General features: G+C 39.9%; 1 protein-coding gene across 2 annotated transcripts; it reads right to left on the bottom strand.

The window, feature by feature from the left end:
- Nucleotides 1–54: 54 nt before the first annotated feature.
- LOC134603620 (motile sperm domain-containing protein 1-like) lies at nt 55–15,116 on the bottom strand. 2 transcript variants are annotated; one of them, XM_063449766.1, is made up of 6 exons: nt 15,035–15,116; nt 5,258–5,522; nt 4,448–4,523; nt 4,154–4,365; nt 1,150–1,314; nt 55–421 (listed from the first exon to the last, which is right to left on the bottom strand). In XM_063449766.1, the coding sequence occupies exons 2-6, from the start codon at nt 5,454–5,456 to the stop codon at nt 390–392; spliced, it is 684 nt and encodes a 227-aa protein (XP_063305836.1). In that variant the 5' UTR covers nt 5,457–5,522; nt 15,035–15,116; the 3' UTR covers nt 55–389. The 2 variants fall into 2 exon arrangements, with proteins under 2 accessions (XP_063305836.1, XP_063305835.1); XM_063449765.1 differs by having other exon boundaries at nt 1,150–1,333.
- Between the last annotated feature and the right edge of the window lie 3,021 nt (nt 15,117–18,137).

Genomic DNA, 18,137 nt, shown 5'->3' on the forward strand with positions numbered 1-18,137 from the left:
GGTGACACATGCAAGTGTTTCTAATTGTACCTATGGTGTGAACAACACAAGTCATTTTGCTGGTCCCATTCATTTTTATTAAAAAGAAAAAGTTACATTGTTTAGCATTTATTCCTGTCTGCCTCCACCATGGGTGTGTGCACATTCTATATAGCACACACCATGTGATGAGTGTGTATAAACAGACTGCTAAACCATAATTAATTGTTTATACATATTATATGCTGGATAGAATTATTTTACATATACACACAACACAGACATTGCCACATGGTTTATTTACAGCCGGTTCCTTGAAAGACAAACCTATCAGTTTGTGCCCCCTCCCTCTGCGAATTATCCAATGCAAAGTGCTGATCAGGAGAGAGTACAGCATCCTGTGCGTCTGCTCACCCCTGCAGGAAAACCATGGTGAGAAGACCTGTGGGCGAGAAACAAACGGATTGTGTTAAACATCAAGGACCCAGTGCAATGGGAAAAGGGTTGGGACAAAACTGGCTCCACCATGAATTGGACATCTTAAACCCTCAACATCTGTGCAATCACACGTGTGTGTGTGTGTGTGTGTGTGTGTGTATGTGTATATATATGTATGTATTTTTTTTTGGTTTGTTTTCCTTTGATAGGATAGACCGCCTTATACACGGAAAGCATGCTAGGTCTCCTCTCCTACAGTGCACCCCGCTCATTGGTCTGATCTTTCATGTCTCTTACTACTCTAAACATATAAAGCTTATCTATTAATACAATGAAAAGCAACTTTGTGTGTGTTCGCAATTAACAAAAAAACTTTTTAGCTGTAAACAGTGGCCTTTATTTAATACACAGTACACAAAGATGATGAAAGAAAATATAGCATCCAAAGAATTAGGCAAAAAAAAGTTCAAATTTGGATTCCAGAGTAAATTCTATTATTTGATGTCGCTCAATGTTACAATGTTTTACACAGTGCAGCCTCTGCTGCATGTTGCCTGGAAACAAACGATTTTAGAATTCAATATCTTTTTATGTCTTCTTCTCAAGAAGAACACGTGTACTTTGGTGCCACGACTGGCAAATATTGAACAGATATTTCACTTTGTAAGCCACATAATGGATACATGCTTGGCATGGAAGAGGTAAATTATTAAAAGAATGCGTGCTCCATACCTAGCACGTAGGCAGCAACCAGTTTCTGGATGACTGACACATGGAGATGCTCGTGCAGGAGGGTGCGGGGGTCTCCGTGTAATGGGAGCATGAGAACCACCAGTGATGTCATCCCCATCAGGACATAGAGAGTGAAGAGACCAGGAGAGAGTGGCCGTGGGAAACCTGTATAGTAAGACGGCATCTGTATTCAGATTAGGGGATCAAACACACTACGCTATAATGATGCTTATCTGTGTACTATAGAGCAGTACTGTGTATCTCTGTGTGGATTAGAAGAGCATGATGTGCTATATAATCTACCTCTTATCTCAGGACAGTGTCTGCATAGCTTAAAGAAGCCAAAGCTTTTCCTGCTAGTGCATGTTGCGTGGAACCAGGTGGCAAACAACTGTTTCGGGTGATTTATTTACTGTATAGAGCTGGAATTCTGTATAGCCATGCGGACTATCTATACATTGGTAAGGAATATGTAGCACTGTACAGCCACGCTGAGACTCATACCCTTGGAGAATTTGTAATATATGGACCATTTTTAAAGAAAACATGAGTGAGCAGGCAAAACACATTACTTTTATTTCTTATCGGATTCATATTCAATTGTAGGTTATTACAGAATGGCATAATCATAAAACAAAACATGACAACAAAGAAAAAAATTAAATGGCCCCTGTTCAAAAGTCTGCATACCCTTAGTTTTTAATACTGTGTATTGCCCCCTTCAGCATCAATGACGGCGTGCAGTCTTTTATAATAGTTGTCTATGAGGCCCCTAATTCTTGCAGGTGGTATAGCTGCCCATTCATCTCGGCAAAATGCCTCCAGGTCATACAAAGTCTTTGGTGGTCTTGCATGAACCGCACGTTTGAGATCTCCCCAGAGTGACTCAATGATATTAAGGTCAGGAGACTGATGGCCACTCCAGAACCTTCACCTTTTTCTGCTGTAACCATTGGAGGGTCAACTTGGCCTTGTGCTTAGGGTCATTGTCATGCTGGAAAAATCAAAGAGCGTCCCATGCGCAGTCATCATGCACAAGAATGCAAGTTGTCCGCCAGTATTTTATTTTTTTTTAACTTTTTTTTAGATTTTTGACATAAATACATACAATCATTTATACTTTGTTTTTATCATTTTTACAGCGTACAAATATTACATATAAAAAATTATTTTGATATATAGTACAACCTCTATCGTTAAGATTCTATCTAATTGTGTGTCTTTCTTTCTCTTTTTCCTTTTTTCCCTCTTGCAAAAATCAGACAAAACACAACAAACGGGTACATAAATATAAAATTTCAACTTCAATGGACTTTATATGTGAGTTTCTGGGTACTACTCTGTTTCCTAACCTCTATTCAACAAATGTCAAAGTTTTGAAAGGTACTCCATATCTTTTCTTTTAATTTAGTCTCCCTACCCGAAAGAAAAAAGACCCAGACTCTATCTACCAGTACCGCCAGTATTTTCTGATAACACGCTGCATTCATATTGCCATCAATTTTCACAAGATTCCCGGTGCCCAAAACATCAGTGAGACACCTCCATGCTTCACAGTGGGGATGGTATTCTTTTCGCTATAGGCCTTGTTGACCCCTCTCCAAACATAGCGCTTATAGTTGTAACCCTAAAGTTCTCTTTTGGTCTCGTTATTCCAAATTACTGTGTGCCAGAATCTGTGAGGCTTGTCGAGGTGTTGTCAGGCATATTGTAACTGGGCTTTTATGTGGCATTGGCGAAGTAAAGACTTCTTTCTGGCAACTGGATCATGGAGCTCATTTTTGTTCAAGTATCGTCGTATTGTGCTCCTTGAACCACATTGTCTTTTTCCAGAGCAGCCTGTATTTCTCCTGAGGTTACCTGTGGGGTTTTCTTTGTATCCCGAACAATTCTTCTGACAGTTCTGGCTGAAATCTTTTTTTGATTTACTTGAACTTTGTATCAAGAGATTCCTGAATTTTCCACTTCTTAATACGTGATTGAACAGTACTGACTGCCATTTTCAAAGCTTTGGATATCTTTTTATATCCTTTTTCATCTTTACAAAGTTCCATTACCGTGTTACGCAGATCTTTTGACAGTTCTTTTCTGCTCCCCATGGCTCAGTATCTAGCCTGCTCAGTGCATCCAAGTGAGAGCTAACAAACTCATTGATTATTTAAACACAGACACTAATTGCAATTTAAGAAGCCACAGGTGTAGGAAATTAAAGGATCACTATAGTGTCAGGAAAACAAAGCTGTTTTCCTGACACTATAGTGCTTTAAGGGTGCACCCACCCTCCGGGTCCCCCTCCCTTGGCGCTGAAGGGGTTAATACCCCTTCAGCTACTTACCTTAATCCAGCGCTGGGCTCTCTCGGTGCTGGTGACCTCTCCTCCCCCGCTGACGTCGGCTCCCGTGCACGCACATTCAAACAATCCATAGGAAAGCATTTCTCAATGCTTTCCTATGGATGTTCTGCATGCTGGATGCGAATTTCACGTCCAGCATTGCAGATGCGCCTCTAGCAGCTGTCAGAAAGACAGACATTAGAGGTTGGATTAACCCTGCTGGGGTTAATTTTGGTTTTGGACGGAAATTTTCCGTCATGCGTCCTTAAGGGGAGTGCTGCAATCACGGAAAATTTCCATCCGGTGTCCTTAAGGGGTTAACCTGTGTGTCGGTAACAAGGCCAAACATCCAAGGGTATGTAAACTTTTGATCAAGGCCATTTGGGTGATTTCTGTTACCATTATGATTTGATGGTAACTGTGATAGTAAATGGCTTCATATGATCACTATCCTTCAATAAAAGACATGTTTTGCATGATTAGCCATAATTTCAAAATCAATGCCACAATTTCTCAATTTTTGCCAGGATATGCAAACTTTTGATCAGCAAAATGTAGCGCTGTAGCATACATACTCTGATAAGCAATATGAAGGGCTGTATACCCACACTCAATATATAAATACTGTAAAGGAAGATTTTATGCTGAACAGCTCTAGTGGGTATTTCTTACCATGCCTCACAGAGAACATGTGTGAGGGTGGGTGCCACTGCAGTGGTTCCGGTGATCCCCTCTCTCTGTTCTCAGGTTTGGTTGGATGTAGTGTTGCAGTTATTTCCTTCTTGCCAGCAGCTCCTTTGTGGCTCCCCTCTTCCCAAACTTCTACCCGGAATTTATCAGTGGTCCCATAGTGCCGTACACGGACATCTCGGTGCCGAATAACGCTGGTGGAAGAAGGAAGGGTAAGATGACTTAGGATAAAAAATATATTTGGTGGGTTTGAGAGGTTAAGTAAGTGAATCTCACATGTCAATGCAGGAGTTCGGCTTCACCAGACCTTCTGTATCAACCACAGTATAATGCAATGGGGCCGTGGAGAGCACTGCAAGAGGAATAGGATGAAACTGTGTGTTCCAATTAAACATATTATCATTAAGGCAAGGGGCTACAGAATATAATATCCCATTACATTATGGCAGGGGCAGTATAATATAATATCCCATTACACTATGATGGGGTGTTATAATATAATATCCCATTACACTATGATGGTGGGCGTGTAACATACTATTCCATTACATAACACTATGATGGGGGGCAGTATAATAAAATATACCATTACACAATGATGGGGGCTGTATAATATATTATCCCTTTACACTATGATGGAAGCAGTATGATATAATATCCCATTACACTATGATGGGGCGTAATAATATAATATCTCATTATGCTCTGGTGGGGGCAGCAGAAGTATCACAAAATTTTGGTGGGAACTGTGCAATATAACATCCTACTACACTTATATTGTGATTCACTTACACCTTGAGAATGCTGGGAGTGCAGTTACAGAATTTGATGCCACAACCTTTAACTTTAGTTTTAGCTCTGGCTAAAATTGTAAGGGAATGAAGGTCAAAGATCAACCTGATTCCTGGTACTAAATCATTATAAGTTAGGCCTTTGCACCAATAAACTGTAGAAGATGACTGACTGGACACCATAAACACCCCAGCATAGGCCGCCCACTGCCAATACTGTCTGCTGACTGGAGCAGACTTGTCCACATCCAACATAATGCCACTGATTCAATTTCCATACTGGGTTCACACATACCTTTGTACCGTAGCACGCATGGGAATGGATTGTAGAGGGTGAGGACCTGCTTGTGGCTAGCTTGGTCATCGGCGTAGAATTCCAGGGATGGAGGGAATATGAAAACAGGGAGGGGGGATTGAGAAGTAGATGGCAAGGGGATCTGTGAGCTGCCCCTCTGCTCATCACCCTCCACCTTTCCAGGGACCCCCCTCTGCATGACCGCTACTTGTGGGGGGCATCAGCAGACGGTGCTGTCCAGTCTTCAGGAGCTACTTTCAGAAGCCTAGGAGGTGAATGGAGGCAAATGGTCATTAAAAGAAGCATAATAATGTAATATCACAGTGTGGTGGCTGCATGGAACTACCTATGGGTGGAGGGCATGGGGAGTAAAACAGTGAAGGAATACAGATACAATATCTTTCACTATTTTGACTTGTTTTGAAATGTTATGGTCGATACACCACAATCCTTGGTTTAGTAGACAAACCCTGTTGCAAAGATAAAGGAACAAAATAAGGAGGAAGTGATGGTAAATGTTTTTAATCTATTCTAGAGCTAATGTATTAAATTGATTATTGGAAAAATAATTATTAAAATATTTAATGATTTAAAAGGAAACAAATCCTTTGAAAATGCAGCACTTGTACAAGCAAGTTTTGCCTCTGCCAGATCCCTCTGTTCTCAGCAGCCTCTGATCTGCTCTTTGTTGTTTATTTCTTATCTCATAAACTGTTGTCCAGACGGGGTTTACAGAACATGTAATTAAGCCCCCAATCACAGAAAAATGCTCAATAAGTCTCTAGCAGCCATACTGTGACAGGTATCAGCCTGCTCAAAGCCTAATTTACAGTTTTGTAAAGCTGACTGTATGCAGCACTCTATGCCTCTCTAATGCTGGTGAGAGGAAATAAAATAGCTGGCCACCGTCCACGCACTTTGACAGACCAGAGTTCCCAAGCTTATATTTTCTTTACATCTTTTGTTTTTTACCTTTAGCACGCTCAGTGGTGCCCCTCTCTTCATCTTTAGCTAGGCCCTCCCCAACAGCTCCTGGTCTGCCATGTCGGGCCCCACATCCTCCTTTTTGCCCACTGACCTGAGGCTGATGTCCCTCAATGCCAAGGGACTGAACACACCAGAGAAAAGATCACTTGCGTTGCGGTACTTTAAGGCTCAGGAGGCCCATGTTGTGTATGTCCAAGAAACACACTTTAGGGAGGGCTACGTCCCGAAACTGACCAACCACATTTACTCTATGGGCTTTTATGGGACTAACCCTAATGGCAAATCTAGGGGAACTGCTATCCTCATTCACAAGTCAATCCCGTATCTACATGGCGCAACCTTGGTGGGGCTAGAGGGTCAATATGTTTTCATAAAGGGGGAGATACAAGGCCAGAAATACACTTTTGCCAACATCTATGCACCTAACTCACAACAAGGCAGATTTCTGAGGCCATGCTGCAGACCCTAATAGCCTTCGTGGAGGGCTATCTGACATTGGGGGGGTGATTTTACATCCGAAAAAATTGGCCACCAGATTAAACCCATATCTGCCAGACCTGGTGAAACCAGACAAGGTGGGATTTGTCCCTCACCGTGAAGCCAGGGACAACACCACAGATGTGTTGTTATTGATACATCAGGCACAGATGACGGCAAGGGCCTCCTGCTGTGCACGGATGTGGAGAAGGCCTTCGACAAGGTGAGCTGGGATTTTCTCTTCCAAACCCTACGAGCCCCTGGGTCCTCAGATGCGTGTCAGAATAGCGGCCCCGTATGATAACCCGACAGCTAAGGTTTGCATCAACGGGGCGTACACAGAACCCTTTCAAATCCCAAATGGCACACGCCAGGGCTGCCTCCTGTCGCAGCTGCTCTTCCTTGTCCTCGAACAATTCCTGCAGGCGGTGAGGAGGAATCTGGATATTTGCGGTATTTGGGTGGGGACCGAGATGCACAAGGTAGCTGCTTACGCGGACAATCTCCTGTTCTTTGTGGAATCCCCGGAGATTACACTGCCGAACATCATGCATGAGTTTGTGCTCTACGGAGACCTATCTAACTTCAAACTCAATTATACTAAGTCAACGCTGCTCAATATCTCAGTGCTTTCGACCAGGGCTACCATTGTGTGTGGGAACTTTCAATTCCAATGGTCAGATAGAGCTGGGGGTCTGGGTAACTAGGGACCTCGCCCAACTGTTTGAGACAAACTTCACCCCGATGCTGTCTATGCAGATTGGATGCTACCACACATATCTTGGCTAGGACACATCGCGGTGACTACGGTGAATATCCTGCCATGCATCCTCTAACTGTTCCAGATGCTCCCAATCAAGATTCCGGCTATGTACTTCACATCCCTAAGATCGCTGCTGATAAAAAAATATATGGGGCTCCCAGAAACCTCAAATACGTTACCAGATTCTGACTAGACCGAAGGCGGAGCGGGGGGCTGGCAGTACCTGACTTTCTCCTATATTATTACTCTACCCACATGCACAGAGTACTAGAATGGGCCAAGGGTTACCAAATTGTGGAAAGACATCGAGCAACGCCAAACAGGCAGCTCCTTGCACGCTCTACTCTGGATGACACAAGAAGAGAGTAGGGTGTTAACCAGCCATGGGTTACCAGCCATGTGTTAAGGCCACTCTTGAGATCAAAATTGGGCCTTTCCTCTTTCCCGTCACCCCTGTACACCCTCACCAATAACCCTGACTTCCCACCGGGCTTGGGGGCAGACCCTATGCCTTCCTCTTTAAACACGCACAGGTCCAGGTCCGCCACATGACTAAGGGTAAGGGACTCAAGACCCTTGATGACTTATTGGGGGACATCGCAGGCACATTCATGGTTTAAGTACGAACAACTTAAAAGGTTTCGTCCTAAACAACCCGACTTGTATAGGACTCTTACCTCCTTCGAACAGAATTGTATAGACCCTGCCCCGCAATCTCACACAGTCTCTTTTCTATACTCCCTACTCCAAACACAAGGGAACTCACGGGCACCTAGCTACATGGGGAAATGGGAAGTGGCCCTCGGGGAAACCCTCACAGACAACCACTAGGGGACGATTTGCAATCTAGTGCATCACTGCGCACTAGCTAGCAGAACTAAGGAGACAGCCTATAAAGTCTTGACACAATGCTCCTCCTCCAGAAGATTAGCCCTACCTTAGACGTGACTGTTGGCACTGTTGGGCCGCATTGGGAACGTTCCTGCATGTATGGTAGGATTGCCCTAAAATCCAACCTTTCTGGAGGGCAATTAGTGCCATCCTCGAGAAGTTCTCGGACAACCCACCCTCTTTCATACTGGTGCCATTCCTCCTACATCACACCACCACTCCAACCGCCAAATACAAAAGGTCTTTGTCCATACAGATTCGGAACACGGCCAAACAGGTTATCCCCCTTACTGGAAAAAAGAGGAACCCCCCCCCCCCATGACATTATGGTTTGACAAAATGGAGGACCTACGACGGTTAGAGGAGCTGACCTTTGCGTCTCAGGGACGTACACAGACATACACAGATATTTGGACTCACTGGCTGCTTGACGCTTACCACCCAGACTTCCAGGCTTTGCTGACGTACGGATCCCCAATAGACACGGCTGAGGGGTTGGGGACGATGGTAGAGGTACAGCCAGTTGGGGGGACAGGCCCCGGGTCACTGGCAGAGAGAGGCAGAGGAGCTTTCTGGTACATTTTGAGGTGCTGGACCGGGTTTGGCAGTTGACCTGCCTGATCCCTTAGTGATCTCAAACATCCCCTGCCACATGACAGTAACATGTTAAGGATGGGTCTACCCAGCCTCGCTTAATTGCATAGTTAGGGTTTGATCTGAGATAGTTATTTGGGTCCTTGGGGAAGTGACGTCTTTTTAAAGTGCCTATAACACCTGTTTATACGACCATAATGATTATTCATGTAGGACTTAAGGGTCCACGTGCACACTTTCCTTATTATGTATGACTTTGTCTCAGTCCTGCGTACCTGTTTGCATTGTTACCGTGGTGTGCCTTGAGATAGATGAATGGGCCCGTGGGTCAGAGATATCATATCATGATTACTATATACTCTGTTTATATGAGCATAATGCTTATTGATGAAGGACTCAAGGGTCCCAGTTTCCACTTTGCTTCTTTTTGATTACGTTACCTCAGTCCTGTGTGGCTGTTTGCACAGTTACTGTACGCTTCAATGAAGTGGTCTGGGTGCCAGGTCCCCCAGGTTTTAACCCTTCAGATGTAAACATAGCAGGTTTACATTGCAGGGTAAATCCAGACTCTAGTGGCTGTCTTCCTGACAGCCGCTAGAGGCGCTCCCCCGACGCTCAAAGCGAAAATCGCATTCAGCACGCAGAACTTCCATAGGAAAGCATTGAGAAATGCTTTCCTATGGGCATTTTTAATGCGCGCAAGGCTCTGGCCGCGCATGCACATTCGGCTCCACTCAGGAGCTGACATCAGAGGGGGAGGAGAGGTCACCAGCGCCAAGGGAGCCCGGCACTGGATAAAGGTAAGTGGTTTTAACCCCTTCAGCCCAGCGGGAGGGGGCCCTGAGGGTGGGGGGATACTAAGGGTTATATAGTGTCAGGAAAACGGGTTTGTTTTCCTGACACTATAGTGGTCCTTTTTTAGTAATCAGACATTTAAAAAATCACTAATTAAATGCCCGTTCTGGCAAACCAATGAATGGGAAGCATAGCGCAATTTCCAAATCCTTCTTCGTAATGATTTCCCAAACAGAGAGTAGAAAATTACAAACTTTAAATAATATGTATTTTGATAATTAGACTAGCAGCCACAGCATGACAAACGCCACACATTGCTGCCTGCTAACGGAGGGCATGTAAACAAAATTTATACGACTTATGGGATCTTCGCCAATATCAAAATAAATATTCTGCACTGGTAATGGACCCGTGGGGCTCCAAGATGTTATTGCTCTAGGAGGCAGAGAGTGTGAAGGCTCCAATCCTGGAGCTGAAAAGGCAAGTGGGGATTAATTTATCAAATAGCTAATTAATCAATAGCTCAGTGGGCTAATGTATCATCAGTAGAACCTGTTAAACCCTTGCGGGTCACAGGGTTGACTCAGCCCTTCATCCTTGGAAGTAGATACCATTAAATTGGGTAATAGTTATAGGAAATATAATAAAAACACTGCTCAGTCTTGCAGCAATATTATTATAGCACCTAACGTGCATAGCATATTACAAAGACAGTCTTAGCACCAAAACTACTTCACCTTAATGGGGTTTTAATGCATTAATACTACCTATTTTCTCAAACACTGTAAATCATTGCCGTTTCTGAGAAAGCATGCCTCGAGTAACTGTCAAAAAGACAAGATATTCCTCCTCCTTACATCATCCAATTTTTCAAGGACTTCACATTTGGCGTCAATATACACAACATGATGATGCTGAATGTAGGTAATGTTGCTAATACTTCTCACAGCTGCACATGATTTCTGTCGCCAATGCTTCTCTGTGAGAAACATCTGAAAGGATAAAAGTTATCAAGCTGGATGACTTTACCAGAGAATGTTGGACTACAGCAAGGAGGTGCTCCTGGCACTGCAATGTTTGGTGAAGGAGAGACGGTCCGAGGCTATTTTTCAGGGTTTGGGCTGGGTCCTTTTATCCCAGTGAAGAGTAATCATGCAACAGGATACAAAGACATTTTAGAATATTAGATAATAACAACTTTGGGGCAACGGTTTGGAGAAAGCTATTTCCTGTTCCAGCATGACATGACATTACAGTGCCTCTATTATATAGATTATTAATGATTTCAAAGAGGGCACACTGTAGTGGTTATGCTGTCAGGTGTTCTCTGGTGCTTTTCCAAATTTTTTTAGTCAAACTATTCTCAAATGTTTTTGTATCCTATCACATTAAAATTACACTTCACTGGAACAAAAAGGCCTAGCCCAAACCCACGGTAAGAGCCCTAGACGACCATTATCTCTTCTCCATCAACCTTTACAGTAGTTATTATGCAATCTGGTAGGTAGCATTCTTCTGGCATCCACCACATACAGACTCTTCCATGCGACTGCGGAACAGTGAAGCGTAATTCATCATTCTAGAGAACACGTTTCCACTGCTCCTTAGTCCAAAGGCGGCATGCTTTACACAACTCCAACACTTGGCATTGCGCATGTTGATGTGAGGCTTGCGTACAGCTGCCCATCCATAGAATCGCATTTAATTTAGCTCTTTCTGTTACTGTTGCATCTCGAGGCAGTTAGGAAACTCGGTAGTGACTAATGCAATTAATGATAGGCATTTTTTCCACTGTAGCGTTTCAGTGCCTCCTTGCTCAGTGTGGTCTACCACCTAATGGCTGGGCTGTTGTTGATCCTAGATGTTTTCAATTCACAATATTAGCACTTACTACAGCAGATCTAGTAGAGCATAAATTTAATGAACTGACTTGTGGCAAAACGATCATCCTATGTCCCATTTAAAGTCACTGGTATGACCCACTGTGCTGCCATTGTTTAACAGTGAGCATTTTACAGCTACGTGCTAGATTTTATTCATCTCTAACCAATCAGTGATGCTGAAACACCTGATCTCTACTGGGTGTAAATCTGTGAAGATGGCCCATAATTGGAGGAGAGATGAATAGATAATATGCAGTAGATGATGGATAATGAGAGCGTGGGGTGTGGATGGGTAGAAATATTGGGTGTGTGAGGTAAACATATGGGAGGATAGATAGATAGCTACGAAATTGGCGGTATATAATTAATGATAGATCGATAGATAGATAGATATGGGGGAATGGAAATAGATGGATGGATGCTTGGGGGAGGGGCGAATGGATTTCAGAGGGGTAAGGTGTAGGGATATAGGGAAAGATGGAATAATGGGGATTGACGTCAATTGATTTTTAGAGGTGAGGTGAATGGATAGGAAATATAATAAAAACACTGCTCAGTCTAGCAGCAATATTATTATAACACCTAACGTGCATACCAGGACAGTCTTAGCACCAAAACTGCTTCACGTTAATGGGGTTTTAATGCTACCTCTTTTCTCAATACTTTTATTAATCCCTGGCCTTATCTTACATTTAGGATTGCCTTATGCCTATCCCAAGCTTGTTTAAACTCCCTCACTGTGTTAACTTCTACCACTTCAGCTGGAAGGCTAATCCATGCATCCACTACCCTCTCAGTACAGTTATACTTCCTCATATTACTTACTGAAATCTATGTAAGCAATGTCAATGGCACCACCTTGATCTATTATTTCAGTTACCTAATCAATAAAATGAGATAGATAGATAGATAGATAGATAGATAGATAGATAGATAGATAGATAGATAGATAGATAGATAGATAGAGAAGTAATAAATGGAGATGAGGTAATAAGATTGGGGATTAATAAATTGGGTGTGAGGTAATAAATAGAGATGAGGTAATAAGATGGGGATAGATAGATAGATAGATAGATAGATAGATAGATAGATAGATAGATAGATAGATAGCGGGGTAATAAATTCATGACTGGGTAATAAGATGGCTTAAATAGAGATATTGAGTGTGAGGTAATAAATTGATAATGAGGTAATAAGATGCCATTAGATATATAGATAGAGATATTGAGTGTGAGGTAATGAATTTATGATGATGTAATAAGATGAGATAGAGATATTGAGTTTTGGGCAATGAATTGATGATGAGGTAGTAAGATGAGATACACAGATAGAGATATGGAGAGTGAGGTAATAAATTGATAATGATGGGGTAATGAGATATGATACATAGAGATATTGAGTGTGAGGTAATAAGTTAATGATGAGGTAATGAGATAAGATACATAGAGATATTGAGTGATATTGAGTGTGACGTCATACGTGGATGATGAGGTAATGAGATAAGATACATAGATAGAGATATTGAGTGTGAGGTAATATGTTAATGATGGGGTAATGAGATAAGATACATAGATAGAGATATTGAGTGTGAGGTAATATGTTAATGATGGGGTAATGAGATAAGATACATAGAGATATTGAGTGTGACGTCATACGTGGATGATGAGGTAATGAGATAAGATACATAGATAGAGATATTGAGTGTGAGGTAATATGTTAATGATGGGGTAATGAGATAAGATACATAGATAGAGATATTGAGTGTGAGGTAATATGTTAATGATGGGGTAATGAGATAAGATACATAGAGATATTGAGTGTGACGTCATACGTTGATGATGAGGTAATGAGATAAGATACATAGATAGAGATATTGAGTGTGAGGTAATATGTTGATGATGAGGTAATGAGATAAGATACATAGATAGAGATATTGAGTGTGAGGTAATAAGTTAATGATGAGGTAATGAGATAAGATACATAGATAGAGATATTGAGTGTGACGTCATACGTTAATGATGAGGTAATGAGATAAGATACATAGATAGAGATATTGAGTGTGAGGTAATATGTTAATGATGGGGTAATGAGATAAGATACATAGATAGAGATATTGAGTGTGAGGTAATAAGTTAATGATGAGGTAATGAGATAAGATACATAGAGATATTGAGTGTGACGTCATACGTGGATGATGAGGTCATGAGATAAGATACATAGATAGAGATATTGAGTGTGAGGTAATATGTTAATGATGGGGTAATGAGATAAGATACATAGATAGAGATATTGAGTGTGAGGTAATATGTTAATGATGGGGTAATGAGATAAGATACATAGAGATATTGAGTGTGACGTCATACGTTGATGATGAGGTAATGAGATAAGATACATAGATAGAGATATTGAGTGTGAGGTAATATGTTAATGATGGGGTAATGAGATAAGATACATAGAGATATTGAGTGTGACGTCATACGTGGATGATGAGGTAATGAGATAAGATACATAGATAGAGATATTGAGTGTGAGGTAATAGGTTAATGATGAGGTAATGAGATAAGATACATAGATAGAGATATTGAGTGTGAGGTAATATGTTAATGATGGGGTAATGAGATAAGATACATAGATAGAGATATTGAGTGTGAGGTAATATGTTAATGATGGGGTAATGAGATAAGATACATAGATAGAGATATTGAGTTTGAGGTAATATGTTAATGATGGGGTAATGAGATAAGATACATAGATAGAGATATTGAGTGTGAGGTAATATGTTAATGATGGGGTAATGAGATAAGATACATAGATAGAGATATTGAGTGTGACGTCATACGTTGATGATGAGGTAATGAGATAAGATACATAGATAGAGATATTGAGTGTGAGGTAATATGTTGATCATGAGGTAATGAGATAAGATACATAGATAGAGATATTGAGTGTGAGGTAGTAAGTTAATGATGAGGTAATGCGATAAGATACCTAGATAGAGATATTGAGTGTGAGGTAATACGTTGATGATGAGGTAATGAGATAAGATACATAGATAGAGATATTGAGTGTGACGTCATACGTGGATGATGAGGTAATGAGATAAGATACATAGATAGAGATATTGAGTGTGACGTCATACGTTGATAATGAGGTAATACAGACGTTGGCTTAGAAGGGATAACGTGTTATTTGGACGGTGATAGTCCTAGTGACGTCATACATCAGCACAAGATTCATATACATGTGGCATCACGGATGACGTCAGAACCTAGCACACAAGCCCCTCCTCTGAATACCCCGGAAGGTTTAATAAAACCCCGTCCGTGCTATCAGTATGTCCCCAATGGAGGCTCCGGGAATACCGTGTAACGGGCCTGGGGAGATTACCTGCAGCTTCCGCCATTATCTGCCGCTGCTTCCCTAACCTCGAGCGATCCGCCTCTCTGATTGGACGTCAATCACGTCAATCAGGCAGGCAGCTAGTGACGCATTACCAGACGGAGAAATTACTGCCCCAGAGTATGTATTGACGATTGAACGAGCTGCCGACCAATCACACGCGAGCTTTTATAATACTAGTCAGTCAATGGCAGATACACAGCCTGCATAGTGTTTTGTGATTGGTTCCACTTTGACCAATCAGCTGCCAGGAATATGTGTGTTGCTGGGTTCATCCTGGAAGATTTCACTGTCTGTCACGCAGCGTCACGCGGTCATAAAAGGGATTGTCTGTAGGAATTACCTCAAACTATAGATTATCTATAAACCTAAATTACCTCAAACTATAGATTATCTATAAACCTTAATTACCTCAAACTATAGATTATCTATAAACCTTAAATACCTCAAACTATAGATTATCTATATACATTAATTACCTCAAACTATAGATTATCTATATACTTTAATTACCTCAAACTATAGATTATCTATAAACCTTAATTACCTCAAACTATAGATAATCTATAAACCTTAATTACCTCAAACTATAGATAATCTATAAACCTTAATTACCTCAAACTATAGATTATCTATAAACCTTAATTACCTCAAACTATAGATAATCTATAAACCTTAATTACCTCAAACTATAGATAATCTATAAACCTTAATTACCTCAAACTATAGATAATCTATAAACCTTAATTACCTCAAACTATAGATAATCTATAAACCTTAATTACCTCAAACTATAGATAATCTATAAACCTTAATTACCTCAAACTATAGATAATCTATAAACCTTAATTACCTCAAACTATAGATAATCTATAAACCTTAATTACCTCAAACTATAGATAATCTATAAACCTTAATTACCTCAAACTATAGATTATCTATATACCTTAATTACCTCAAACTATAGATTATCTATATACATTAATTACCTCAAACTATAGATTATCTATATACCTTAATTACCTCAAACTATAGATTATCTATAAACCTTAATTACCTCAAACTATAGATTATCTATAAACCTTAATTACCTCAAACTATAGATTATCTATAAACCTTAATTACCTCAAACTATAGATTATCTATATACATTAATTACCTCAAACTATAGATTATCTATATACATTAATTACCTCAAACTATAGATTATCTATATACCTTAATTACCTCAAACTATAGATTATCTATATACATTAATTACCTCAAACTATAGATTATCTATATACCTTAATTACCTCAAACAATAGATTATCTATCAACCTTAATTACCTCAAACTATAGATTATCTATAAACCTTAATTACCTCAAACTATAGATTATCTATATACATTAATTACCTCAAACTATAGATTATCTATATACCTTAATTACCTCAAACTATAGATTATCTATAAACCTTAATTACCTCAAACTATAGATTATCTATAAACCTTAATTACCTCAAACTATAGATTATCTATAAACCTTAATTACCTCAAACTATAGATTATCTATAAACCTTAATTACCTCAAACTATAGATTATCTATATACATTAATTACCTCAAACTATAGATTATCTATATACATTAATTACCTCAAACTATAGATTATCTATATACCTTAATTACCTCAAACTATAGATTATCTATATACATTAATTACCTCAAACTATAGATTATCTATATACCTTAATTACCTCAAACAATAGATTATCTATCAACCTTAATTACCTCAAACTATAGATTATCTATAAACCTTAATTACCTCAAACTATAGATAATCTATAAACCTTAATTACCTCAAACTATAGATAATCTATAAACCTTAATTACCTCAAACTATAGATTATCTATAAACCTTAATTACCTCAAACTATAGATTATCTATATACCTTAATTACCTTAAACTATAGATTATCTATATACCTTAATTACCTCAAACTATAGATTATCTATAAACCTTAATTACCTCAAACTATAGATTATCTATATACCTTAATTACCTCAAACTATAGATTATCTATATACCTTAATTACCTCAAACTATAGATAATCTATATACCTTAATTACCTCAAACTATAGATAATCTATACACCTTAATTACCTCAAACTATAGATTATCTATAAACCTTAATTACCTCAAACTATAGATAATCTATATACCTTAATTACCTCAAACTAAAGATTATCTATAAACTTTAATTACCTCAAACTATAGATTATTTATATACATTAATTACCTCAAACTATAGATTATCTATAAACGGTACATTAATTACCTCAAACTATAGATTATATAAATAAATTACCTCAAACTATAGATTACCTCAAACTATAGATTATATAAATAAATTACCTCAAACTATAGATTATCTATATACATTAATTACCTCAAACTATAGATTATCTATATACATTAATTACCTCAAACTATAGATTATTTATATACATTAATGACCTCAAACTATAGATAATCTATATACATTAAAGGACCACTATAGGCACCCAGACCACTTCAGTTTAATGAAGTGGTCTGGGTGCCAGGTCCAGCTAGGGTTTACCCATTTTTTTATAAACATAGCAGTTTCAGAGAAACTGCTATGTTTATAAATGAGTTAATCCGGCCCTGAAATCCTCTAGTGGCTGTCTCACTGACAGCCGCTAGAGGCGCTTGCGTGATTCTCACTGTGAAAATCACAGTGAGAGCACGCAAGCGTCCATAGGAAAGCATTGATAATGCTTTCCTATGAGACCGTCTGAATGCGCGCGCAGCTCTTGCCGCGCGTGCGCATTCAGCCGAATGGGAGGAGAGGAGGAGGAGAGCTCCCCGCCCGGCGCTGGAATAAAGGTAAGTTTTAACCCCTTTCCTCTCTCCAGAGCCCGGCGGGAGGGGGTCCCTGAGGGTGGGGCCACCCTCAGGGCACTTTAGTGCCAGGAAAACGAGTATGTTTTCCTGGCACTATAGTGGTCCTTTAATTACCTCAAACTATAGATTATCTATATACATGAATTACCTCAAACTATAGATTATTTATATAGATTACCTTAAA

This window comes from Pelobates fuscus, chromosome 3 (assembly GCF_036172605.1).
Source record: "Pelobates fuscus isolate aPelFus1 chromosome 3, aPelFus1.pri, whole genome shotgun sequence".
Lineage (NCBI taxonomy): Eukaryota > Metazoa > Chordata > Amphibia > Anura > Pelobatidae > Pelobates > Pelobates fuscus.